Source organism: Salmo salar, chromosome ssa01 (assembly GCF_905237065.1).
Source record: "Salmo salar chromosome ssa01, Ssal_v3.1, whole genome shotgun sequence".
NCBI lineage: Eukaryota > Metazoa > Chordata > Actinopteri > Salmoniformes > Salmonidae > Salmo > Salmo salar.
The window spans coordinates 124,183,430-124,210,305 of record NC_059442.1 but is presented as its reverse complement, the minus strand read 5'-3'; the positions used below and the strand labels follow the sequence as shown (position 1 = coordinate 124,210,305).

The 26,876-nt window shown below is 40.6% G+C and overlaps 1 protein-coding gene across 1 annotated transcript; it reads left to right on the top strand.

The window, feature by feature from the left end:
• The first annotated feature begins 888 nt into the window (after nucleotides 1-888).
• Nucleotides 889-25,496, top strand: rad23b (RAD23 homolog B, nucleotide excision repair protein). Its single transcript, NM_001141812.1, is given in 10 exon segments — nucleotides 889-1,019; nucleotides 2,014-2,095; nucleotides 2,419-2,498; nucleotides 13,027-13,217; nucleotides 14,112-14,167; nucleotides 14,420-14,547; nucleotides 16,890-17,028; nucleotides 17,401-17,528; nucleotides 18,389-18,568; nucleotides 24,657-25,496. Coding segments are annotated over 10 exon segments (1,164 nt in total). The 5' UTR covers nucleotides 889-953; the 3' UTR covers nucleotides 24,771-25,496.
• Nucleotides 25,497-26,876: the final 1,380 nt, after the last annotated feature.

Genomic DNA, 26,876 nt, shown 5'->3' with positions numbered 1-26,876 from the left:
GCTATTTGATGAAGTTTCTCCCGAAACATGAAAAGCTGGGGTATATGAGATACGCAGTGAAAGCTTTTTTGAACATGCCGTTGCAATGTCGTAATTACAAAAAGTTTGCCGACGTGGCAGGTGTGTGCAGACGGAATAAATATGTTGTTGAAGAGTCAGTGGATACACGATGATGCAATTGTGGTGGGAACCACGTTCCCGAGTTTAGGAGGGCCCTGTAAGTGTGAAGGAGGTCGAAATAGCAAGAATCAGGGCTGTCCTGCAGGTCTCCTATGTGGAGGCAGTGCAATTTTGGGCGGCAGGTAGCCTAGTGGTTAGAGCGTTGGGCCAGTAACTGAAAGATACCTGGATTGAATCCCAGAGCTGACAAGGCAGCCCCTGAACAAGGCAGTTAACCCACAGTTCCCTGGTAGGCTGTCATTGTAAATAAGAATTTGTTCTTAACTGACTTGCCTAGTTAAATAAAGGTTTAAAAAAATGGCAGCCTGCAGAACATGTTGTTAATACAGACAATGAAGAAGGTAGATTTTATTGCGCAGATGATAAACTGTACTGGCCAAACAAATAAGAAATCAAAGAAACTGGATATAATTGTGAATGTGGCTAAAAGGTTTTTGGATCTCCAGGGCTTCACAACCAACATTTTGCAGGGAATACGATCTGAATATGATCTTCCCTCAGACCCCAGAGCCTGTAGGGATCTGCGTATACATTTTAATCTGAATAAAGGAGTACATAGATTTTTGTGTATATTCGATTTGTTCCCCCCTTTTCCCTATTTCCCCGTGTTTTTTCTGCGTTAAAGTTCCCCAGTTCTCACCCCACACAGTAGGTGGCGGCATAATACCAGAGCAGCAGCCTGTGACGAGCTAGCATCAAATCTAACTACACCTTCGGAAAGAGTACGGGGTGAAACAAGTTAAGAAACCTAAGCTAAATTGCTCGCCGCCAAAATGCAGATAACATTGAAAACTCTCCAACAACAGACATTTAAAATTGACATAGACGCAGAGGAGACGGTGAGTTGAAACCATGCATTTGTTGAAGGGGTGGAGGACTTCGTCTAACTTACCGTTGCGTTGGCTAACAAGCTAAGCTAACTTGCATTCTTAGCTAGTTTGACATAGCTGGCTAACGTTAGCTAAGCAACTTCAACATGTTTAAGTCCCCAGTCAAGTAACTAGCTAACGTTGGTAAGTTGCTTAGTAACGTTACTTAACAAAGTAGGTTGTTCGTTACTGCAAATACACCCATTGAGATTTTATGTTGGCAAAAACTGGTAGTGGTAGTGTACGCGGTAGCTGACTAATGCTAGCATTAGCTGATTAAGTGTTGGAGTTAGCTGTCTAATTGTCTGAAGTTTCTCAACCCCAACTAATTGATAGCTAACAAGCAATGGCTAATTCAATAACTTTTGCCATGGATAGCCACAATGTGCTTTAACGATATGTATTTATTCAAAACGACAACTTTCGAGTTTAGCGTAGTTAGCTAGCTCCCTAACGTTAGCTAACTAGCTAGCTATGTATTCTAAAGTTAGCTAGCTAGCTAAACAGCTGCTGCTCACGTGTTTTATGAAGCAGTTGGATAGTTTATTAGTTAACCTAGCTAAATGTTGATAATCCAGATAATTTATCCATATAACGTTACTGTAGCGATTTAACTACGTTTGACACCCCCGTAACTAGCTAGATACTGTTGGCATTTGATTGTGAGGCGAACGTCGTTATCTAACGTTAGTGCAGGGACCTCTCCTCAGCCCGAGTCATTGACAGTGGCCTATTGGCGTGACCAAGAATTCGGAGAAGTTGTCAATCATAAAATGTTTTAATTTTAGACATTGTGTAGTTAGTTGCCTAGTATTATAAGACCTCTATCAGAGAACTCGGGCACCAGACTTTGAATGTTTAATTGGTTTCTTAGCTATCTCTTTTAGCCTAATCATCAGCCATTTAACCAGTAAACTTCGTTCTCTTTATGATTTTTTGTTGTCTGTCTTCTCTTTCTTTACAGGTAAAAACATTAAAGGAAAAAATTGAGAATGAGAAGGGAAAAGATGGTTTCCCGGTTGCTGGACAGAAGTTGATATATGCAGGTACAGTTTGTCTTTTATTTCCCTGCTCTCTGTTTTGTCTGGCAGTTTGATGAGGACGGATTGCGCTGTGACAATATAATTGCATGTCTGTGTTGGCTTGTCCTGTGGCATCTCGATGTTTTCATGTAATTATGTTACAGGAATGCAGATTGCAGCAATAGTGTTCAATCTCTGTATGTGGCATGTTAATGTTTCTTCACTACTATGAAATAACCTTATAGGTGATGAGGATAGATTTCTGGCAATTTCAATGGCAAAGAATGTCAGGGTTATTGCGGAATTGTCGGTTGATAAATTAATATCTTCATGTTTGTTACTTGAAGGGAAAATCCTAAATGATGACACAGCCCTCAAGGAGTATAAGATTGATGAGAAGAACTTTGTGGTCGTCATGGTGGCAAAGGTAAGGGATTAGAAACGTTGCGTTTTGTCCATGAAATTACATGCCCTTCATTGGGGTGGAGACCTCTGAATACATAACATAGGCTTCACTATTTTCAAATCCATCATAAACATGATACACACACACTGTGACAACCACTGATAATGGCAGATGGACTTAATTAACTTTCCATGTCATTGGATGCGTGCGTAGCTTGTGTGTGTTCACCTTGAAGCAATATTTTCCCAGACCTGTCACATGCACCTCAATATCACGAAGAAGACAGAATGCAGATTAAATCCCACTGTGTGGAGTGGATTGCAATCTGTTACATCTCCGCTCCCTATGCTCACAGGTGCAGCAACAGTTCATGTAAGGGAGTGTCTCACCGCAGAGCTACAATATGTGCCTTCTGCACAGTTTGAATGTCTATAGTTTTAATTAACAAGAGGTTGTGGCCTTGAAAGATTCCTGTTTATTGGCGTATGGGATAGTGGAATCTTTAATCTTTTTAAAGCTGCATTATGTTAATCTTTCTATATTTTCTTTGTTCAAAAGCTTCAAGTCGGTAGTGGTCATCCAATGTGATTCAACAGTAACAATATTGTGCCTCCAGCCTTCCTGAAACGCTTGTATTCGATTTCCCTGTCAGGTCGGTTTTCCCACCAGATTTAGTGCTGTGCGTAATGAATGACGAGTTTCCGCCATAAGTTCATTGACAGACTGAGACAGGTGGAAGATCTAAATTGCGTACTCCTAGCGTCATCTCCTCGTCTCCTTCTCAAAACCCATTGGATGAAAACGCCAGAGGTCCCGCCTCTCTGACCTTCTCCACCAATGGGTTTTGAGAAGGAGACGATGACACAAGGAGGAGTAAGCTATTGAGAATCTCTGAAACTGAAGAGAAATGGGATGTCTGTCTACACTTCGCTAGTGGAGATATACGGCAGATAAACGACATGTCCCTATAACCCAAAGTAACCTGGAACTTTGTAGAGCCAACAGACAAAGAAGGGAAAACAAAAGAGCCCAGGCCAAGATCAGAGTGAACCTCGGATTTGTGCTTACAAACTGGAGAGGGCTATCTCCATTGCTAAGGGATTCAAAACCGACCAAGATATTTTCTGCTGAAACAGTAAGGCATAGTTAGCTTGATAATATATAATTCTTGATATAAAGTAATATGTCGCTTTTGCTATTTAGTTGTAAGTATGCAAGTGTTATAGCTACTATGGATGACTTGTTTTCAAGCCACATTGGCAGCTAGCTAGTTTAACTAGCTACCTACCTTGTTTGCTAGTTGATTGCGTCATTGGTTTGTTTCATTTGTATAAAATGTTGCTTTACTATTTTGTTGTAATAAGCTATGACTATATGCACCTTTGACCTTGTGTTATTTCTGATGTCTTTGGTCTGAAAGCCACCCATCTGATTAGCTAGCTAGCTTCTTCACACTACTGTACTGGCATGGAATAGCCATGATCATTATTTGACAACAAAGCTCTAGAAAATATCGTTGAACCAACATTTTGCTGCATTTTCAGTTATGAAAGAGATCAATCGACATCAACGCCTACCAAAAGTTGTCTTTCCAACGCCATCATTGTTGAGTATTGCTGCAGACTCAGATCAGTAAGCAAAAACTTTAGCAAGGACAACAGTATTTCCCCTAGCTGGCCAAGATTTGACATGATAATCTTCTAATGCTAGGTATCTACACTGAACAAAAATGCAACATGACACACTTTCAAAGATTTTACGGAGTTACAGTTCATATAAGAAATCAGTCAATTGAAATAAATTCATTAGACCCTAGTCTATGGATTCCACATCTCTGGTAATACAGATATGCATCTGTTGGTAACATACAGTTCCTTTGGAAAGTATTTGGACCCCATTACTTTTTCCACATTTTGTTATGTTACAGCCTTATTCTAAAATGCATTTAAAAAATAATAATAATCCTCAGCAATACCCCATAGTAAAAAAGCGAAAAACATTTTAAATTAAATTTTTAGGAAATGTATTAAAAATAAATACCTTATTTGCATAAGTATTCAGGTACCGAAGAACCCAGTGGCCTCCATTCTTAAATGGAAGAAGTTTGGGACCACCTGTACTCTTCCTAGAGCTGAGCAATCAGGGGAGAAGGAACTTGGTCAGGCAGGTGACCAATAACATGATGGTCACTCTGACAGAGCTCCAGAGTTCCTCTGTGGCGATGGAAAAACCTTCCAGAAGGACAACCATCTCTGCAGCATTCCACCCATATGGCCTTTGTGGTAGTGGCCAGTCGGAAGCCACTACTCTGTAAAAGGCACAACAGCCCGCTTGGAGTTGGCCAAAAGGCACCTAAAGGACTCTCAGACCATGAGAAATTAGATTATCTGGTCTGATAAAACCAAGATTGAACTCTTTTGCCTAAATGCCAAGCGTCATGTCAGGAGGAAACTGGCACCATCCCTACGGTGAAGCATGGTGGTGGCAGCATCATGCTGTGGGATGTTTTTCAGCGGCAGGGACTGGGAGACTAGTCAGGACCGAGGAAAAGACGAATGTAGCAAAGTACAGAGATCCTTGATGAAAACCTGCTCCAGAGCACTCAGGACCTCAGACTGGGGCAAAAGTTCACCTTCCAACAGGAGAACAACCCTAAGCACACAGCCAAGACAACACAGGTGTGGCTTCAGGACAAGTCTCTGAATGTCCTTGAGTGGCCCAGCTAGAGCCTGGACTTGAACCCTATAGAACATTTTTGGAGAGACCTGAAAATGGCTGTGCAGCGACGCTCCCCATCCAATCTGACAGAGCTTGAGAGGATCTGCAGAGAAGAATGGGAGAAACTCCCCAAATACAGGTGTGCCAGGCTTGTAGCGTCATACCTAAGAAGACTCAAGGCTGTAATTGCTACCAAAGGTGCTTCAATAAAGTACTGTGTAAAGGGTCTGAATACTTTTCTAAATGTCATTTCAGATTTTATAAATGAGCAAAAATGGCAACCTGTTTTTGCTTTGTCATTATGGGGTATTGTGTGTAGTTAGATAGATGAGGGAACTTGTAATTAAAAAAAAATCATTTGTAGAATAAAGCTGTAACGTAACAAAATGTGGGAAAAGTCAAGGAGTCTGAAAACATTCCGAAGGCACTGTATACCTTAAAGGTAGGGGCGTGGATCAGAAAACCAGTCAGTGTCTGGGGTGACCACCATATTTGCCTCATGCAGTGTGACACATCTCCTTCACATCGAGTTGATCAGGCTGTTGATTGTGGCCTGTGAAATGTTGTCTCACTCCTCTTCAATGGCTTTGCGAAGTTTCGGGATATTGTCGGGAACTGGAACACGCTGTCGTACATGCTCATCCAGAGCATCACAAACATGCTCAATGGGTGACATGTCTGAGTATGCAGGCCATGGAACTGGGACATTTTCTGCATTCAGAAATTGTGTACAGGTCCTTGCTACATGGGGTCGTGCATTATCATGCTGAACCATGAGGTGATTGCGGTGGATGAATGGCATGACAATGAGCCTCAGGTTCTCATCACTGTATCAGGCTCAGTCTACAGTGCCTCTTTGAATTCATTTTTAGAAACATAAGTTTGGCCAGTCTATGGCTTCAGGCTCATGTGATGGTGCCTGGAGAGCAGGCCAGCAGCGGAGAATATCCTCTCCTCGCTTGCAGAGCCACAGGGGATGCTAAACACACGTTTGGTCACTCAGGACAGGGATGCATTTTATTATTACCTATAGATTTATTTTAGAGGTCGATGATTTAATTGGAATGGCCGAATTTATTTTGTTTGTTTTTTATTTTTTATTATTTTTTTTAGTTAGGGCCGATTTCAAGTTTTCATAACAATCGGTATTTTTGGCCACCGATTTAAAAAAAAAAAATAAAAAAAAAAATAAATAATTATATATATAAGATAAGTTTAATGCTAGCTAGCAACTTACCTTGGCAACGTAAAGCAGGTGGTTAGAGCGTTGGGCTAGTTAACGTAAGGTTGCATCCCCAAGCTGACATGGTAAAAATCTGTCGTTTAACTAGGCAAGTCAGTTAAGAACACATTATTTTCAATGACGGCCTAGGAACGGTGGGTTAACTGCCTTGTTCAGGGGCAGAACGACAGATTTTTACCATGTCAGCTTGGGGATGCAACCTTACGTTAACTAGCCCAACGCTCTAACCACCTGCTTTACGTTGCCAAGGTAAGTTGCTAGCTAGCATTAAACTTATCTTATAAAAAAAAAACAATCAATCAATCATAAACACTAGTTAACTACACATGGTTGATGATATTACTAGTTTATCTAGCCTGTCCTGCTTTGCATATAATCGATGTGGTGCGCATTCACGAAAAAGGACTGTCTTTGCTCCGACGTGTACCTAACCATAAACATCAATGTCGTTCTTAAAGTGAAAACACAAGTATATATTTTTAATCCTGCATATTTAGTTAATATTGCCTGCTAACATGAATTTCTTTTAACTAGGTGTCACTTCTCTTGCAAACAGAGTCAGGGTATATGCAGCAGTTTGGGCCGCCTGGCTTGTTGTGAACTGTGAAGACTATCTCTTCCTAACAAAGACAGCAGACTTTGCCAAACGGGGATGATTTAACAAAAGCGCATTTGCGAAAAAAAGCACAATCGTTGCATGACTGTACCTAACTATAAACATCAATGCCTTTCTTAAAATCAATACACAGTAGTATATATTTTTAAACCTGCATATTTAGCTAAAAGAAATCCAGGTTAGCAGGCAATATTAACCAGGTGAAATTGTCAGTTCTCTTGCGTTCGTTGCACGCAGAATCAGGGTATACAGAATCTGTCTCGTTGCGAACTAATTTGCCAGAATTTTACAGAACTATGAAATAACATTGTAGGTTGTGCGATGTAACAGGAATATTTAGACTTATGGATGCCACCCGTTAGATAAAATACGGAACGGTTCCGTATGTCACTGAAAGAACAATGTTTTCGAGATGATAGGTCATTAATATGGTGAAATCCGGAAACTAAGGTTTATTATATTATAGTTAAGTCTATGATTTGATAGAGCAGTCTGACTGAGCGGTGGTAGGCAGCAGCAGGCTCGTAATAGTCAAAGATATATGGTTTAGAGAGAAATAGTCGACGCGTCATAATTCCTGTAATAATTTGCGGCTGAACTTGAAAGGGGTTCCTTCGTTATTTTACCGTTCATGTCTTCATTTACATTTAAGTCATTTAGCAGACGCTCTTATCCAGAGCGACTTCCATAGAGAATGTCTTGATCTACTTCAAATAAGGTCTGTGTTTTGTGCTTAAACCGCCTCGGCGTTTTGATACCCGTGTAAATTTCACTAGGTAACGTTTGTCAACATATTTTCATAAATCCACTCTACAAAAAAATGTATCTTCGCTTATATTGATCAGAGTTATATCCTATGGATATCTACACAGTTATAAAATTGGCAAGGTGGTGTAAGCCTAAACCAAACACAGACCTTATTTTAAGTTAATCTAAAAATATCCTATGGAATAAATGAAGGAACCGCTTTTCAGATTTTGCTAGAAGGTGTCATGGGAATTGTGACTCGCACTTTGCTAGTCAATTCTTACCATGCCCATTATTAAAATAGGATTTCCTGCATATAGAAATGACAGTTTTTGTTTTCAGCAAACTATTTTTCATTATTCAAACAGTTGACAATATTTGTCTCCTAAGCAGACTCTTCAGTATTGTTGTCACTTCAGAGCTGTGTGTTATGTATGTATGTATGTATGTATGTATGTATACACACACACACACACACACACAAAAAAAATCATAATAATTGGCCGATGCACCGGGTTTTTCGGTCCTCCAATAATCGGTATCGGCGTTGAAAAATCATAATCGGCCGACCTCTTATTTTATAGTCTTAAAGGTTTTTAGGCAAAATAACCCAATCAAAATGGAAAACTCCTTAAGTTGGAATATGCGCTACATTGACAATTATCTACCTTTCTTTTAGCATGTGCATGTAGTAGGTAGACTTTCAGGGGACTGACCTTTTCAGACAGGCTTTCAGGGGACTGACCTTTTCAGATTCCACAATGATTCTTTAGTTGTGGACGTTACGTCACCGCACTCCCGCTCTTGGTCTTCATCTCTTAAGTCATCATCATTTTTGCACCTATGTGTTTTCAGTTTCTTTATGAAAATAAACTACAAATGCATACTGGGCTTAGCATGCCCTGAGCTCATGAAGTGACCGCTATTTGAGCGGTCGAGAAGGCCGACCCTCCAGCCTTGGAGTCTCGCTCGGCGCTCTAGTCAAATTGGGCACGTTCTTCTCACTCCGCTCACCTACCCTGACTCCTACCATCTAACCGCTAGTAGCCTTGAAACACAGCACTTATTAGCAGTTCAGCACATAAGCATTTCTCGCGCTGTTACTCATAATCAAGATAAACCTTTAGCATCGTAGACATTGAATGTCTGTAACCAAACTGACAAACTCTTTTGGCAGATGGTAGTTCTAGCTAGCCACATGCTAACCTACTAATTGCAGCAGTAAATTCAGATAATGGCTGACAAACATTGGCTACCATGAATGTTCCATCCACTGCCACGCAGAAGAAATATCAGCCTGCACGAGATTGAACTTTAACGGGGAAAACTTGAACTAGAGTTTTCCCCGTTTAAAACCTATCAACGTTTCTCTTTACTGTGGTAATTGTGATCGAATCAACATAATATTAGCTACTTTCAATGCAACGTAACAAAACAAACTATGCAAGACTTAGTTTTGCAGACTAACTATGCAAGAGATTTTGTTGTAGGCAGACCGCATCAGAGTAGGATTCTATTGCATTGACAGGCACCAATCAAGCCCGTACTCTACACAGACCGGTGCACCATAACCAATCAGCGCTGCAGTAGGCCTACACTACCAGTCAAAAGTTTGGACGCACCTACTCATTTAAGTTTTTTTTGTTGTATTTTCTACATTGTAGAATAATAGTGAAGACATCAAAACTATGAAATAACACACATGGAATCATGTAATTACCAAAAAAGTGTTCAACAAATCAAAATATATTTGAGATTCTTCAAAGTAACCAGCCTTTGCCTTGATGAGCTTTGCACACTCTTGGCATTGTCTCAACCAGCTTCATGAAGTAGTCACCTGGAATGTATTTAAATTGACAGGTGTCCCTTAATTTGTGGATTTTCTTTCCTTTTTAATATGTTTGAGCAAATCAGTTGTATTGCGACAAGGTAAGGGTGGTGTACAGAAGATAGCCCTATTTGGTAAAAGCCCAAGTCCATATTATGGCAAGAAAAGCTCAAATAAGCAAAGAGAAATGATAGTATCATTCTTTTAAGACGTGGTCAGTTAATAACAAAAATGTCAAGCACTTTGAAAGTTTCTTCAAGTGCAGTTGCAAAAACCATCAAGCGCTATGATAACTGGCTCTCATGAGGACCGCCACAGGAAAGGAAGACCCAGAGTTACCTCTGCTGCAGAGGATAAGTTCATTTGTTAACTGCACCTCAGATTCCAGCCAAATAAATGCTTCACAGAGTTCAAGTAACAGACACATCTCAACATCAACTGTTCAGAGTAGACTGCGTGAATCAGGCCTTCATGGTTGAATTGCTGCAAAAAAAACACTACAGGAGGACACCAATAAGAAGACACTTGCTTGGGCAAAGAAACACAAGCAATGGACATTAGGCCGATGGAAATCTGTCATTTTGTCTGATGAGTCCAAATTTGAGATTTTGGGTTCCAACCGCCGTATCTTTGAGAGACGCAGAGTAGGTGAACGGGTGATCTCCATGTGTGGTTCCCACCGTGAAGCATGGAGGAGGTGGTGTATGGGTGCTTTGCTGGTGACCCTGTGATTTATTTTGAATTCAAGGCACACTTAATCAGCATGGCTACCACAGCATTCTGCAGCGACGCGCCATCCCATCAGGTTTGCGCTTAGTCCCACTATCATTTGTTTTTCAACAGGACAATGACCCAACACACCTCTAGGCTGTGTAAGGGCTATTTGACCAAGATATGGAGTGCTGCATCAGATCACCTGACTTCTATCCAATTGAGATGGTTTGGGATGAGTTGGACCACAGATTGAAGGAAAAGCAACCAACAAGTGCTCAGCATTTGTGGGAACTCCTTCAAGATTTTTGGAAAAGCATTCCAGGTGAACCTGGTTGAGTGAATGCAAAAAGTGTGCAAAGCTGTCATCAAGGCAACGGGTGGCTACTTTGAAGAATCTCAAATATAAAATATTTTGATTTTAACGCTTAAAAAAAAAGAACAACTCTTATTTCATAGGTTTGATGTCTTCACTGTTCTACAATGTAGAAAATAGTAAAAATAAAGAAACGAATGAGTAGCTGTCAACTTTTGACTGGCACTGTATATGCAAATACACCATTGCCATATGTGGATCTGTGCCATTCACTTTGAACTGGATTGCTTTTTTACAGCATGAGCGGTCGTGAGTAGATGCTCTTGTTTTGAGATCGAAGCGAGTTATATGTAGCAATGTGCACATTTTACATTTGTTCATATCCTTCGCTAATTAGTTAGTTATTAGCCAAGTTATAGATCATTTGTAGTCAACAATGTGGGAGTGATTGCTTCCGACGAGCACAAAACGTGTTCATTTTTGAAAGCGTGTCAGGTAAAGAGTTTTTCTTTTTTTGTCTTAAAGGTGCAGTGTATTTTGAGACGGGCTTGAATAAGCTAAGTAGTCAATAGGCATTTTCAGTCACCTTGTCTGAAGGTCAAGTGGATAAACAGGTTGTCAATCCCTGCATGTTTTTAAAAAAAGTTATGGAATGTAGGCTTACATTGAACACCACACTGGCTGCTACTGTAGACTGAACGATAACAGCTATTTCCATGTTGGAATGTTATGTGATGCATTTTCTAGATGTTTTAATTTTTTGGATTATATGCAACTCTAGGAGGCCTACATTATGATCAAATAGCCACAGTTTTAAGTGGACAAGTAGGCTACTAATTTAAAGCGAGTACTGCCTCGGTGTTCACAGTAAACGTGTGCCGGAAGTTACAATTTTCAGTGTTCCAGTTTGTGCTCAGCGAGGAAGAAAATGTAGGGAACATTGGCTACCATTGATACCATTGTATCGGCCAATAAAGATCAGGCAGTTCAGCAAAAATTAGGACCTTTTAAAATTAACAATGACATCCGATTATGATATTACACCATTCATTTCTGCAAAACATGTATTCTGTTGATTTTAGTTATTGTAGCTAGCGTATTCCATCCCCAAACACCATGCCAGATCTGTGTGAGTGGGCCAGTTTGTTTTGCATGGCCCGGTGCACTTAGATAGCTGGCTTAGTTTTTTTAATCATCTACCAACAACATAACATGACAACTCTTTGGGCCCTTTAGTAGCTTCTTAGCCGATTCACATCCATCACCGAAGCCACCCGCCATGTCGCTGTAACACCGATGGTGTCAGTGGACTTGGAGCCTACATTGACTGGGCACAGAACCGGTTTCAGCTTCATGGCGAATACACTCTTCCACTGTTGGTAGCCAGTGTAATCGTTCAGGACAAAGTGAGGCCCGCATATGACTGAAGCACGAGGGGTTCCCCTGACCCAGTAAGACTTTCTTCCCCTCTTGACCAAACATGCATGCCGGTAAACAGTGCGTTGCCGCCACCACCAGGCCGTTCCTCTCTGAATGTCAAAGCCCCAATGTATTGTTGGTATATTACTTTTTGATACGTGTATTTTCGCAAGTTTTTTTTCAAATCAACATTTGCATAAATAACTTAAACTGGTTTTGATTATCATCAATCCACGATGTTAGATTTGTGGAAATATATTGTGCAACCTGTTCTTTTAAATCTTCAGATGGAAAAATGTTACTTATCAAAATGAGCAGCCTGGGAGTTAAGGGGCAATTCTGCCACTTTTCAGCCTCGTATTCATCTCCGCACCAAACTAGTGTCTACAAATGTGAAAACGGAGCATTTCTATGATCTGTGGTTAAAAAGATATATTAACAAAAGGTCCTAAAAATCTTTTCTCTGTGATATCACAGGGTAGGATTAGTTTTAAACTGTGATTTTTCAAAACCTACAATGCGTTTCTAGCCGGAGGGTATTTCATATTTTCTTGCTCCCCACTTCACCGCGCAAATCTGTTTTACCTTTTGATATGTCATTGGGTAGAACTTTCTAACTTTATTTTTCCACAATGTAGAAATGTGCCGTTTTCACATGTAGAGACTGGTATTGTGCTGGAGATAATTTTCATTAGTTAAAGTGGTGGAATTGCCTTTTTAAGATGGCTTGCTATTTTTTTGCTACCTCACAAGGTGATAGTGGCCTAAAATGGTAATTATTACTGCCAATCGATATTCAGTGTATAGCCTAAATCAGATCACATGCTTCTTACCTGACAAGCCATGTTGCTAAAATAATTTGTACTGTATCACCTATAGGCCTATGTTTTAAATAAAATATGCTCTTAAGCACAACCTTGAGCACTGGACATTCCCTTATTCTCTATGTAGCCTAAAGTAGCCCCAGCAGCTGCCCAGCCTTCCGGTGCTACCACGACTACCACCTCCAGTACTACAGTCCCCACAGTACCCGCTGCTGCCTTGTCAGGCTCAGATAACCCACCTGAGGGGGGCAAACCAGAGGACAAACCAGCTGAGGAGAGGCCCTCCAACACCTCAGCCCCAGCATCAACTCCAACCAGGTAGGGCTGGGTCGGCAGTCAGTGACTCTCAAATTGCAAACCTATCCATATACACTGAGTGTACAAAACGAATGAACTGTTTCCATGAGACTGTCCAGGTGAAAGCAATGATCCCATATTGATGTCACTGGTTAAATCTACTTGAATCAATGTAAATCAAGGGGAGGAGACATGTTAAATAATAATTTTTAAGCATTGACTCAATTGAGACATGGATTGTGCATGTGTGCCATTGAGGGTGAATAGGCAAGACAAAAGATTGAAGTGCCTTTGAACGGGAGTAAGTACCTGGCGTTTGAATGTGTCAAGAACTGCAACGCAGCTGGGTTTTTCATGCTCAATTTTCTGTGTGTCAAGAATGGTCCACCAACAAAAGACATCCAGCCAACTTGACACAATTGTGGGAAGCATTTGAATCAACAGCGTCCCTGTGGATCGCTTTCGACACCTTGCCCAGACAAATTGAGGCTGTTCTGAGGACAAAAGGGGGTGCAAGTGAATCTTGGGAAGGTGTCCCTAATGTTTTGTTCACAGGCCCTGGTCTTGTTCCCTATATAGTTCACTGTTTGACCAGAGCCCTATTGCCTATAGTGCACTACCTGCCCCCCCTCTAAATTATTGAACTACACATAAGAAGTAGGGTACCATTTGGGATGTAGCCACTGTTACATTTGGCCTGGGTCATTAATAGGAAGCTGCTGTTTCCAGGGTCATTTTCGACGGTAGCCACATGCAAAACGTTAACTGAGATTGCGTTCTTATTGGAAATGGGGACGTTTTAGATTTCGCTAGTGTTGTTTATTGTATAATTAATATCTCCTAATGGTTGTATTTTCTGAGAACAGATCACGGTAAAATGGAACAGTACTCATCAGCTTTCTACTCCTCTTTCAGTTCGTCTGGTCTCTTGGCCAATGTGAACATGTTCGAGGAGGCAACTTCTGCTCTAGGTAAATGGTCCTCCTGATATGAGTTAACCCAATGTTGTGAATTGATTATAATCTGAAAGCATACGTTCTCTTTTGTAGTTAGGTCTATAGCCATGTCTTAATATTGTCTTAATATTGTCTTCCCTATATATATATATGTGGCTATTTCTTTCACTTTTGTATCTATGTTTATCCTAGTGAATGTCATCTGAAGTTTTCAAGAGTCTCCCGGATCAAAATGGCATCTGATTGGTTGTTCTTCCTGCTCCTCAGTGACAGGCCAATCATATGAGAACATGGTGACCGAGATGATGCTGATGGGCTATGAGAGGGAGCAGGTGGTGGCATCACTCCGAGCCAGCTTCAACAACCCAGACAGAGCTGTGGAGTACCTGCTTACAGTAAGTACCTCCCATCACTCCATCCACTTCTCCAGTCTGACATCCCTTTTTTTTTTTATTCTGAGTGGTTTAGTTTAAAAGTGATATAATATGACAGTGACCACGTTTTCATGCGCACAGTATTCCGGATAGTAGCTCATATTCCGCTTAAGGTATTGTTCGGATAAGCTGTTTACATGCACCTTTTGATATCCCACTCACGAGTATCCATTAATAAACAGAATATTCATAATTTTAAGTTAATATGGGTTAAGTGGACTAGTAACTGAAATATGGACACTGACTGTAGGGCTATAACCTTACGTAGCGTAATATACAGTGCATTCAGAAAGTATTCAGACCCCTTCAATTTTTCCGCATTTTAAGTTACAGACTTATTCTTAAATGGATTAAATACATAAAAAATCTTAATCTAAACACAATACCCAATAATGACAAAGCGAAAACAGGTTTTTATATGTGTTTATTTTTAATTAATCCATTTAAGAATAGGGCTGTTTAGCAAATCTTTTTAATTTTTTTCTTTATAAAGTGTTTAGACCCTTTGCTATGAGACTCGAAATTGAGCTCAGGTGCATCCTGTCTCCGTTGATGATCCTTGAGGTGTTTCTACAGCTTTATTGGAGTCTACCTGCGGTAAATTCAATTGATTGGACATGATTTGGAAAGGCACACCCCTATCTAAGGTCCCACAGTTGACCGTGCATGTCAGAGCAAAAACTGAGGTCGAAGGAATTGTCCGTAGAGCTCCGAGACAGGATTGTGTCAGATCTGGGGAAGTGTACCAAAAAATGTCTGTAGTATTGACGGACCCAAAGAACAGAGTGGCCTCCATCATTCTTAAATGAAAGAAGTTTGGGACCACCAAGACTCTTCTTAGAGCTGGCGGCAAGCCCATAAAGGACTCTCAGACCATTCTTTGGCCTGAATGCCTTGCGTCACATCTGGAGGAAACCTGGCACCATCCCTATGGTGAAGCATGGTGGTGGCAGCATCATGCTGTGGGGGATGTTTTTCAGCGGTAGGGACTGGGATACTAGTCAGGATCGAAGGAAAGATTGCCGGAGAAAAGTACAGAGATCCTTGAGAGAACCTGCTCCACAGTGCTCAGGACCTCAGACTGGCGGCGACGGTTCACCTTCCAACTGGAGAGACCTGAAAATAGCTGTGCGGCGACGCTCCCCATCCAACCTGACAGAGCTTGAAAGGATCTGCAGAGAAGAATGGGAGAAACTCCCCAAATACAGGTGTGCCAAGCTTGTAGCGTCATATCCAAGAAGACTCGAGGCTGCCAAAGGTGCTTCAACAAAGTACTGCGTAAAGGATCTGAATACTTATGTAAATGTGATATTTCAGTATTTTTTTAAAATATTTTTTCCAGCATGTCTCCCCGAAAATCCGAATGCTACTGTAATGTTGTCTTTGTCACTTGTGCAAGCAGACGGTAAGAAGCACATAAAATATGCACCCAGACTACCCGAAGTCTTATCAGAAATGTGTATCATTGTTTTCTCTGCTTTTCATTTCCTTAAAATCGGTCAAACTGATAACTTTGGTCCTGTGCAAAATGTCCAAATCTCTCCACTGTTTTGGAGTTATTGCATTTATTCCCTGGTCCCTAAAAAACATTCAGCAGTGTTTAACTAGATTACTAATGCATTAATTCTGTCAATGTAAGACATTATTCTGGTGAGCACTACTTTATTTAGTCTTCTGGGGCAACAATTTATGACAGAACTGAAGCTGCTAACGATTGGCTAGTTGACAAACACATGGCCTACCAAATGTCAGAAATAATAATGTGGCCTACAAAGTGTCAGACATTATAAGCAGGAAGTATAAGTGAAAGTAGCCAGTAGGCTATATGGTCCTGTTCGGAGTATCAGCAAAATACGTTATGGTGGATCGAACTGCGCAGGTAGCCTACTTTTTTTTAAATGATTTGTTTGAGAATCAGATGAGAACATCACACAACACCAATGATATACAAAACTGAGCCTGCGCACACTGCAAAAAACAGTAAACGGGATAAGATGTTTACATGCCACAGATCAGCGTGTCTTTTCCGGGTTTCTCATAACCGGGATACAAGATTTTTTGGGGTATTTAAACGGGATATGATGTTTGTCAACTCAAATGCATAATACTTGAGTATCCCGAATAATAACGGTATATTGGTGTGCATGTTAATGTGATCATTGACTCAAAATATCCCTTTTTTTTTTTTTTTTTGTGCTCTGACGGTTTTCATCCATGTGTTCCTTAGAGCTGGGATGATGGAGCTAGATTCCTCCACCCTGTCTGGCAGCTCTCATGTTGTATCTCCTGTGGTTGTTCTTCAGGGGATCCCAGCTGGGGAGGAGGGCCATGCGAGTGCTGACCCAGTGGTGCCCCCTGTGGGTGGAGGAACTCCAGCTCTGAACACAGGCAGTATGACCACCCCAGCCAGCACAGGCTCCCTAGCCAGCGCTGCAACAGGAGGTGTGTGTGTGTGCCTGCTTCTCCACTCTATGCATGCACATGTGTAACAACACTTCTGTATGCAGTGGACACAGAAAAAGCATTTGACGGTTTTCTAGTCTTTTCCTTTGAATAATAAAGATGCCCGATGTGCTGTACTGTATCAATTGTTCTATGCCATAAACGGTTTGGCATACTGGTGTTTAGAACACTGGTGTGCTGCTGTGTGGAAGAGGAATGTAGAACTTTGTGAACAAAGAACATACAAAATGGACCTGTAGAAATAGAACATGGAAATGGAACATAGAACTGTGTGGATTGGAAATAGAACAGTGCCATTGTCCTTCTATGGTGTGACCTCCTATCCCCTCTCTCCCACTCCTGTGTTTCCAGCCAACCCTCTGGGGTTCCTGGTTAACCAGCCCCAGTTTCTCCAGATGAGACAGATCATCCAGCAGAACCCCTCTCTGCTCCCTGCCTTACTACAGCAGATAGGGAGGGAGAACCCCCAGCTTCTGCAAGTATGGACAACACACTCACACAAACGCCTCGATTTACAGTCTGTCTCCGATATACTCCCGAATCTCTGGCCTCTTGATGATAGACAATTATTCCATGATTTTGTAGTTGAACTGGCTACAATGAGCAGTGAAATTGATGGAATTCTAGTCCTTCTGCCGGATACATTTGTCTGTGTCATTTAGCTCCCCAGGCCTCTCATGCATATTGAAGGGATGAGATCAGAGCCTGAAGGCATAGCAGCAGACCCCTACTGTGATACTCTTTTGTGTCCCAAATGGTACCCTATTCTCTTTATAGTGCACTACTGTTGACTAGAGCCCTATGTGAACTCTGGTCAAAAGTAATGCACTATAAAGGTAATAAGGTGCCATTTGGGAAGCAGAATGTGTTCAGCCTCAAACCAACCTCTGGTCAGCTGTAATTACCTGGGATTTGTTCAACGATGTGAAATGTTCACAATGTTGAAGGTATCAAAGGTTCTTGGAACCACTGGCCTGGACTGGTGCGTTGACCAAATCTAAAACATCAGATGAATTAGTAGAGGGGCTGCACTCAGTGTTGCTAGTAGAAATGTCATGTGTAGAACTGTGACTAACAGTTGGCTCATATGACAGTTACCTGATCTGTACAATGCATTTCTATCTGAACGTTGAGTCAAATGTTGCTCTTTCCTGAACAAACCCCTGATCACTCTCTCTCCATGGTTGTGTTCATTATGTACCAAACGGAAGAAAACGGAGTAAAGCGAGAAGGGACTACTTGGAATTGGTCTAATAAGAAAGGCCTGTTTCCCGTTGTGAACAGTTTTTCTATAGTGTGCCCTAATGAACACAATCCTGTTTGTCTGTTTCCCTTTCAGCAAATCAGCAGCCACCAAGAGCAGTTCATCCAGATGCTGAATGAGCCAGCCCAGGAGGGGGGTCAGGGAGGAGGAGGAGTAGGTGGTGGAGGAGGTGTTGGAGTGGGGGTCGGTGGGGAGGCTGGAAGTGGCATGAACTATATTCAGGTCACACCCCAGGAGAAGGAGGCCATTGAGAGGGTAAGAAAGGAGGGAATCTCACAAGCCAAGATGACTGTTGATAAGTGGCTAGTTGAAAATTCGCTAGTTAGCTAAATCAGGCACATTTACAGAAATGCTGATTTATTTTAATAATTTTTGTCAAATAAATCGAGTAAACATAGAGATTCTCCGGTACTTTTATATACTTTTTAGCCAATAGTTCTGAAAGTAGCACTCATGAGCCAAAAGTGGTCACCAAAAATGGTGTACTACGTCACATACACTGTATACAGTGCATTCGGAAAGTTTTCATACCCTTTCCGTTTTTCCACATTTTGTTATGTTATACAGCCTTATTCTAAAATTGATTAAATCAAATGTTTTCCCTCAATCTACACACTACCCCATAATGACAAAGGGAAAACAGGTTTTTAGAAAATGCTTTATAATTATTCAAACGGAGAAAAACGGAAACCTTATTTGCATAAGTATTCAGACCCTTTGCTATGAGACTCAATATTGAGCTCAGATCCATCATGTTTCCATTGATCATCCTTGAAGTTTCTACAACTTGATTGGAGCACCTGTGGTAAATTCAATCGATTGGACATGATTTGGAAAGGCACACACCTGTCAATATAAAGTCCCACAGTTGACCGTGCATGTCAGAGCAAAAACCAAACCATGAGGTCAAAGGAATTGTCTGTAAAGCTCAGACAGGATTGTGTCGAGGCACGGATCTGGGGAAGGGTATCAAAAAATGTTTGCTGGATTGAAGGTCCTCAAGAACACAGTGGCCTCCATCATTCTTAAGTGGAAGAAGTTTGGAACCACCAAGACTCTTCCTATAGCTGGCCAAACTGATCAATCGGGGGAGAAGGGCCTTGGTCAGGCAGGTGACAAACAACTCGATGGTCACTGACAGAGCTCCAGAGTTCCTCTGTGGAGATGGGAGAACCTTCCAGAAAGACAACCATCTGTGCAGCACTCCACCAATCAGGCCTTTATGGTAGAGTGACCAGTCGGAAGCCACTCCTAGGTAAATGGCACATGACAGCCCGCTTGGAGTTTGTCAAAAGGCCCCTAAAGGGGACACACCATGAGAAACAAGATCCTCTGGTCTGATGAAACCAAGATTGAATTCTTCAGCCTGAATGCCAAGGATTACGTCGGGAGGAAACCTGGCACCATCCCTGCGGTGAAGCATGTTGGTGGCAGCATCCTGCTGTGGGGATGTTTTTCAGTGGCAGGGACTGAGACTAGTCAGGATTGAATGAACGAAGCAAGGTACAGAGAGGTCCTTGATGAAAACCTGCTCCAGAGCGCTCAGGACCTCAGACTGGGGCGAAGCTTCACCTTCCAACAGGACAACAAACTCTAAGCACACAGCCAATACAACGCAGGAGTGGCTTCGGTAAGTCTCTGAATGTCCTTGAGTGGCCCAGCCATAGCCTGGACTTGAACCCGATCGAACATCTCTGGAGAGACCTGAAAATAGCTGTACAGCGATGCTCCCCATCCAACCTGACAGCGCTTGAAAGGATCTGCAGGGAAGAATGGGAGAAACTCCTCAAATAAAGGTGTGCCAAGCTTGTAGCTTCATACCAAGAATACTCAGGGCTGTAATTGCTACCAAAGGTGCTTCAGCAAAGTACTGAGTAAAGAGTCTGAATACTTATCTAAATGATTTCATTTTTTTATTAATAAATTTGCAAACGCAAAAAAAAAAAATATTTGCACTGTGGTTTTGGGGTATTATTAGATGGATGACTGAAGAATCTATTTTAGTATAAGGCTGTAACACAAAATTCAAGAGGCACTCGCACATCTGAGCAATCTTTTTGCAGGTGCATGGCAACAGTTGAAACAGGATGAAGGAAAAAGGAAACCGCACACTGCTCTTGATAGTATCACTGATATTTAATAAGCTTACGTATCGGCCTTCTGAAAACAGCACCTCTATGTAGACCTAGCCCCACCCACATCCGTTCCACGCATGGAAAGGGGTTGGAGGCAAAGGAAAAATAAATAATTGCTACTAAACATAACAATATGCATTTCACAAACACTACAAAAGTGTATAAATAAGAGGCATTAAACACATCCATAAAACCACAATGAGGACATAGCAAGTTTTCATTAATCATTGGGTACATCGTACGAAAAACATCAGAGTAATCTTAAATAGGCACATAATTCATGTTCAAATTCACAACATAACATATACATAGGCATTTCATCATTAAATCCTTTAGGAAATAATGTCTGGAGGGTGAAAATCCAAAAACATTCTCTTTTGCTCAGAGCATTATTATCACCTCCCCTGTCTGATATCTTGACTTTCTCTATGCCACAAAATCTAAAGGTAGAAATGTCATGTTTTAGGTCATTAAAATGTACTGTAACTGTATAATCCCTGTCGTTTCGCCTGATTGAACTTTTATGTTCACTAATTCTCTGTTTGAGAGAGCGGGAGGTCTTACTGACATAGCAGATCCCACATGGACATTTAATCATGTAGATAACATGGGTGGTGGAACACGTAATATCATTTATTTGAAACCGTTTTCCTGTGTGGGGGTGTCAGAAATATTCACACTTCATCATATTGTTGCATTGTGCGCATCCTCTGCATTTATAGCTACTATTTGGTAGAGGGCGTAAAAGAGCCTGGCTGATTTTTCTTTTGTGGCTGGCAGTTTGCATGAACCAATTTATCGCGTAAATTGCGACCTCTCCTATACACAATAAGTGGTGGATTTTTAAATTCGGCCGGCAAAGCTGGGTCCAATGATAAAATATGTCAGTGTTTCTTGACCGCATCTCCCACTTTTCGTGAGTTCAAAGTATATGTGGTTGTGAACATTAGAGTGTTCTTTAGCGGGTCTTTTTTGTAACAATTCATCTTGTGTTTTCCCAATGCCAAATTAAGAGCTTCATCCACACATTGTGGCGAATAGCCTCTTCTTAGAAGCCTAATGCGCATCTCCGCTGCTTTTGCTAGATAATCCTCTGTGGAGTGGCATATATGGTGCAGTCTGAAAAATTGGCTTCTTGGAAGTCCTCTTTTTTTTTTTTAAATGGCTCAGGATGGGAGCTGTCCCCCTGTAATAGTATTTCTGTCCGTTTCTTTTCTATACAGAGTTGTAAACAGGGTTCCATGTGATTTCTCAATCCACATATCGAGGTAATGAACACGTTGAGTGTCACGTTTAATAGTGAATTTGAGATTGGGGTCAATGTCATTGAGTAGTGCCAGAAAATCTGACAGCTCTTGTTCAGTTCCTTCTCCATATGCAAAAAATGTCGTCAATATATCGATACCACTTAAGGATTTTATTCAAAAATGGGTTTTCGTTTTCATTATTGACAAAATGTTCTTCAAATAGACCCACATAAAGGTTAGCATAGCTCGGCGCGAATGTGGAGCCCATCGACGTTCCATTTGTTTGGAGGTAGTATTCATCATCAAACCTAAAATAGTTATACTTCAAAACATATTCTGCCAGCTCTAGAATAAAGTTTGTTGGTGGATATTCATTAGTATCTCTGTCTCCCAAATAGTGTGCTAGTGCTGCCATCCCCCCTCACATGGGGAATGCTGGTATATAGACTCTCCACATCTAATGTGACCCCACACAGGAAAACGGTTTCAAATAAATGATATTACGTGTACCACCACCCATGTTATTTACATGATTAAATGTCCATGTGGGCTCTGCTATGTCGGTAAGACCTCCCGCTCTCTCAAACAGAGAATTAGTGAACATAAAAGTTCAATCAGGCGAAACGACAGGGATTATACAGTTGCAGTACATTTTAATGACCTAAAACATGACATTTCTACCTTTTTAGATTTTGTGGCATAGAGAAAGTCAAGATATCAGACAGGGGAGGTGATAATAATGCTCTGAGCAAAAGAGAATGTTTTTGGATTTTCACCCTCCAGACATTATTTCCTAAAGGATTTAATGATGAAATGCCTATGTATATGTTATGTTGTGAATTTGAACATGAATTATGTGCCTATTTAAGATTACGCTGATGTTTTTCGTACGATGTACCCAATGATTAATGAAAACTTGCTATGTCCTCATTGTGGTTTTATGGATGTGTTTAATGCCTCTTATTTATACACTTTTGTAGTGTTTGTGAAATGCATATTGTTATGTTTAGTAGCAATTATTTATTTTTCCTTTGCCTCCAACCCCTTTCCATGCGTGGAACGGATGTGGGTGGGGCTAGGTCTACATAGAGGTGCTGTTTTCAGAAAATTCACAAAAACTCTGACGAAGGCCGTGAGGCCGATACGTAAGCTTATTAAATATCAGTGATACTATCAAGAGCAGTGTGCGGTTTCCTTTTTCCAGTATAAGGCTGTAACAAAATGTGGAAAAAGTCAAGGGGTCAGAATACTTTCTCAATGCACTGTATATCATTCTACAACAGGATTGTGTTATGGATGCAATTTGAAAGGAATTGATAGGCGGCTCGCTCATGCACAGATTTAATACGATATTAGCGTGATGGGCTGTTTTTAACTCTGCAGCTGCAATAAAAACATCTTTACAATTAAATATGGTGACCCCTGAAAGCCAGATGGAGATGGGTGTATTAGACGCGCATTCGGTTTTTATTACTGTAACACAGACTACACTGCAGCAAATGTAGGTCTACCTGTCAGAAAAAAGTCTACGTGCATCGTGAACTGCGATCCATAATGAGGTGGGCGATCTGTCACCACCCTGAACGTTGATTCATCATGCAGAGGCCGTAGAGATGACGGCCGTGAACATTGCATATCATTTAACAGTTCCATTTCACGCCATGCTGATCATATAAATAATTTTATAAACTGGATGGTTCGAGCACTGAATGCTGATTTTGGCTGACAGCCGTGGTATATCAGACTGTATACCAGGGGTATGACGACAACCTGTGGTTTACTGCTCTAAATATGTTGGTAACCACTTTATAAAAGCAATAAGGCATCTCGGGGTTTGTGGTATATGGCCAATATACCATGGCTAAGGGCTGCATCGTGCTTAAGAACACCCCTTAACCGTTGGGGCAGCAGGTAGCCTAGTGGTTAGAGTGTTGGACTAGTAACCGAAAGGTTGCAAGATCGAATCCCCGAGCTGACAAGGTAAAAATCTGTAGTTCTACCCCTGAACAAGGCAGTTAACCCACTGTTCCTAGGCTGTCATTGTAAATAAGAATTTGTTCTTAACGTACTTGCCTAGTTAAATAAATATACCACACCCACTCGGGCCTTATTTCTTAATTATAATTTACCGGTTTCTCAGTTATTTATCCCGGGAAAGGGGAGTGGTTTTGTGTGGTAAATCTCGGTAACCGGGTTCCCTCCATTCAACCCTGATTGAAATTCAGAATGTGCCATGGATTGTGTAAACAACAGTAATTGTTGGATGGCGGGCATGTGGGGTTGTGTTCCAAACAAAACTACAAGGGTGCTTGCTCTAGTTCCTCAACGGCACAGCTAGGAGAGCAAAAACAATAGTTACTCTATTTTGAGTCATAAAAGTGCATTGAAATTGTTTAGGAACTGGGCACAGTTTGGAGAGGTGTGTGTCCACTTGGAGACACCAGTTAGTCCTCTCACTCAAACCCTTGTCATTTATTTGTCTGTTGCACCTACCCCACCTTTTCCAGGAATATTCTTATGTTACTGAATGTATCCAGAGTATTTTCAGATTTTATCAATGAATGCAGTGAAAATTACACTAAATGTAAATTGAACACAATCAACAGTGTAACGTTTGGATTCAGTCTTGTCAGGTGAACTGTTGTCCTCAGTTTGGGTCAAATTTTCCTATAATCTCAACTGTTTCCTTTCAATTGCTACTATGCTTGTGCATATGTATTTCATATTTATTTTAAAAAAAAAATCTATTTAGCCCTACCCATATTGGCCAATTCTCACTAGTGTAAAGGGTTTAGCGACGTGTTGATTTCAGACTGCATTGTTTTCAACTGAAGATGCATGTTTATGACTTGAATAAATGCCTATTTATGGGAATAGAAATCTAATATCAATCCTGTCATCTCTATTCAGGAATGTTGTTTATGTAATTTCAATATTGACTTTGTCTGTTTTGTCTTACAGCTAAAAGCCCTAGGATTCCCTGAAGGACTTGTTATACAGGCCTACTTTGCCTGTGAGAAGAATGAGAACTTGGCCGCTAACTTCCTTTTACAACAGAATTTTGACGACGACTAAAAAGGGAGCCGTGATGGTAATTTCGGTCCTTATTTTTTTTCTCTACTTTTTGATTGATCAATATTGGATAAGCATAAATAAAACACGGCCTTCGCATTTTCCCAAATTTTACTACAAATACATGATACATACTTTTTTTGTGAAATAAAAGCTGTTACTCTGATCACCTTAATTGAGTAAAAGCTACTTGGTTCATCAGATATCACTTGTGCTACCCCTTTCTTTATTTTTTTATTTGGCTAAAGACCAACATGATTGTTTCTCATAAGGAAATTAATACTGGTTTAAAAGGTTGATCGCAGAATGTAGTTATAAGAGGAGTAGTTATACGAGTATGTGATTGGGCCATTTTGTTATTGTATATTCCTATACATCATTGTTCTTGTTTGATAGTGGGTTTTTTTGTCTCAATTGACCAGTATAGGGATCCCAGTACATAATAAAAACTGCAGTTTTAAATGACATTTTTAAACAAGCAACATTGTTATTTTGCTAAACTTCCAACAAATTAAAGCGAATTGCATGAGCTACAGCAGATTAAAAAAGGCAACTGTACAAATATGGGAAGTACCGATGTTTCATGCAGCCTGAAAATAGCAAATTATCCTAGTTCTTTCAGACATCTAAAGGCATGTATATGACTTCCGTAGCTCATAGTAGCCTTGTTTACAGTTACTATCAACTTGATTTACTGTCATTTTTACAGAAATAAAACATTTCAACAGAGTAATGCTGCCCGATCTATTTTGTTTAGTCTTTTAAAGAGGGCAGGTGTAGGCAGCTCTTTTGACAGTTGACTCCATGAATAACACTAGGAAAATAATATTGAAGATGCATTTGTGTCGGTGTCTCTACTAGTCTTCCACACGATATAAGTATTTATTCCTTCAATTGGTATGCAGTCATCTGAAAATGCCTACAAAAGGACGCCATTTTAGATTATTGAGATGCACCCATACGCCAATGACTTATACACAATTTGTACAATAAACCCCCCCACCTTCTCAAGCAGACTACTGAGACCAGCAGGGGGCAACATACGTTTTGAAAGTTTCTTTCAAACCACTGAGGTGTTCAACATCGGTTGAGGTGGATTCGAATTAAAGCCAGTCAATTCAAGAAGGAAGCTAAAATTCCAACTTCACTATTGTAACATTTTATATTCCTTCTAAAATAAGAACCTATTCAAGTTTTCAATTTTTATTTTAAATTCAAATCACTGTCTGATTTGACTGACATTTTGTACATTATGGGAAAGTGTGGAGTTTGTCATCATTGTGCATCTGTGTATAAGTTTCTAATTTACATTTCTGAAACTCACTTTATGACAATTATCTAGTGTTTTGTCTTGCTTGTTTGAGATGTTTTATTTATTGCCCGTAAATTAGTAGTTCTCTCCCCGTCTCCACTCATTGAGAAACAGACCCTAAATGTCAGTTGAACATTTGTCAACCAGGTTTCCATCCAACCTTTTTATGCAAGTAAAGTAAAAATGTTGACAAAATATGCTAGACAAAGCGGGATCATTTTATCGGTCAAATTTGTTGGTCCTCCCACTACCACTCGGGAAAGCATGCAGTTTATAGGCTACAGATGAAATAGTTATGAACTTCACAGGGTGGTGAAAGTGCATGGTGATGAGCTTGATGCTCCTTTCCAATAAATATTGAGTGTCTTATTCAGGGGACATGATGAATCAATGCTTGGTTGCTGTTTCATAAATAAAAATAAACTTGCTCTTATCCATAAAAAGCTAATGTAGTTAGCCTACCCTCATCTGCTAGCTGTTGGCTAGAGCGTAATGTGCCAAGACCAGAGTGGGCACATTTTGCTATATAAAGCAAATCATTTGTTGACAAAACCATCAGAGTTGACAATGTGATGGAAACCCATTTAACTTGTATTTTTTATTTGGTACATGAGAATTTAACTGCTAAATACATTTTATCTGCACTACGTCATCATGCACAGACTTATCTGTAACAAGTCAATTTGATGGAAACATCTCTGGGAAAATGTGCATATTGTTTTTATGCAGATTTAGAATATTCGCATGAAAATCTGTCGCCAATTGGTTGGAAACCCTAGCTTATGACATGTCAATGA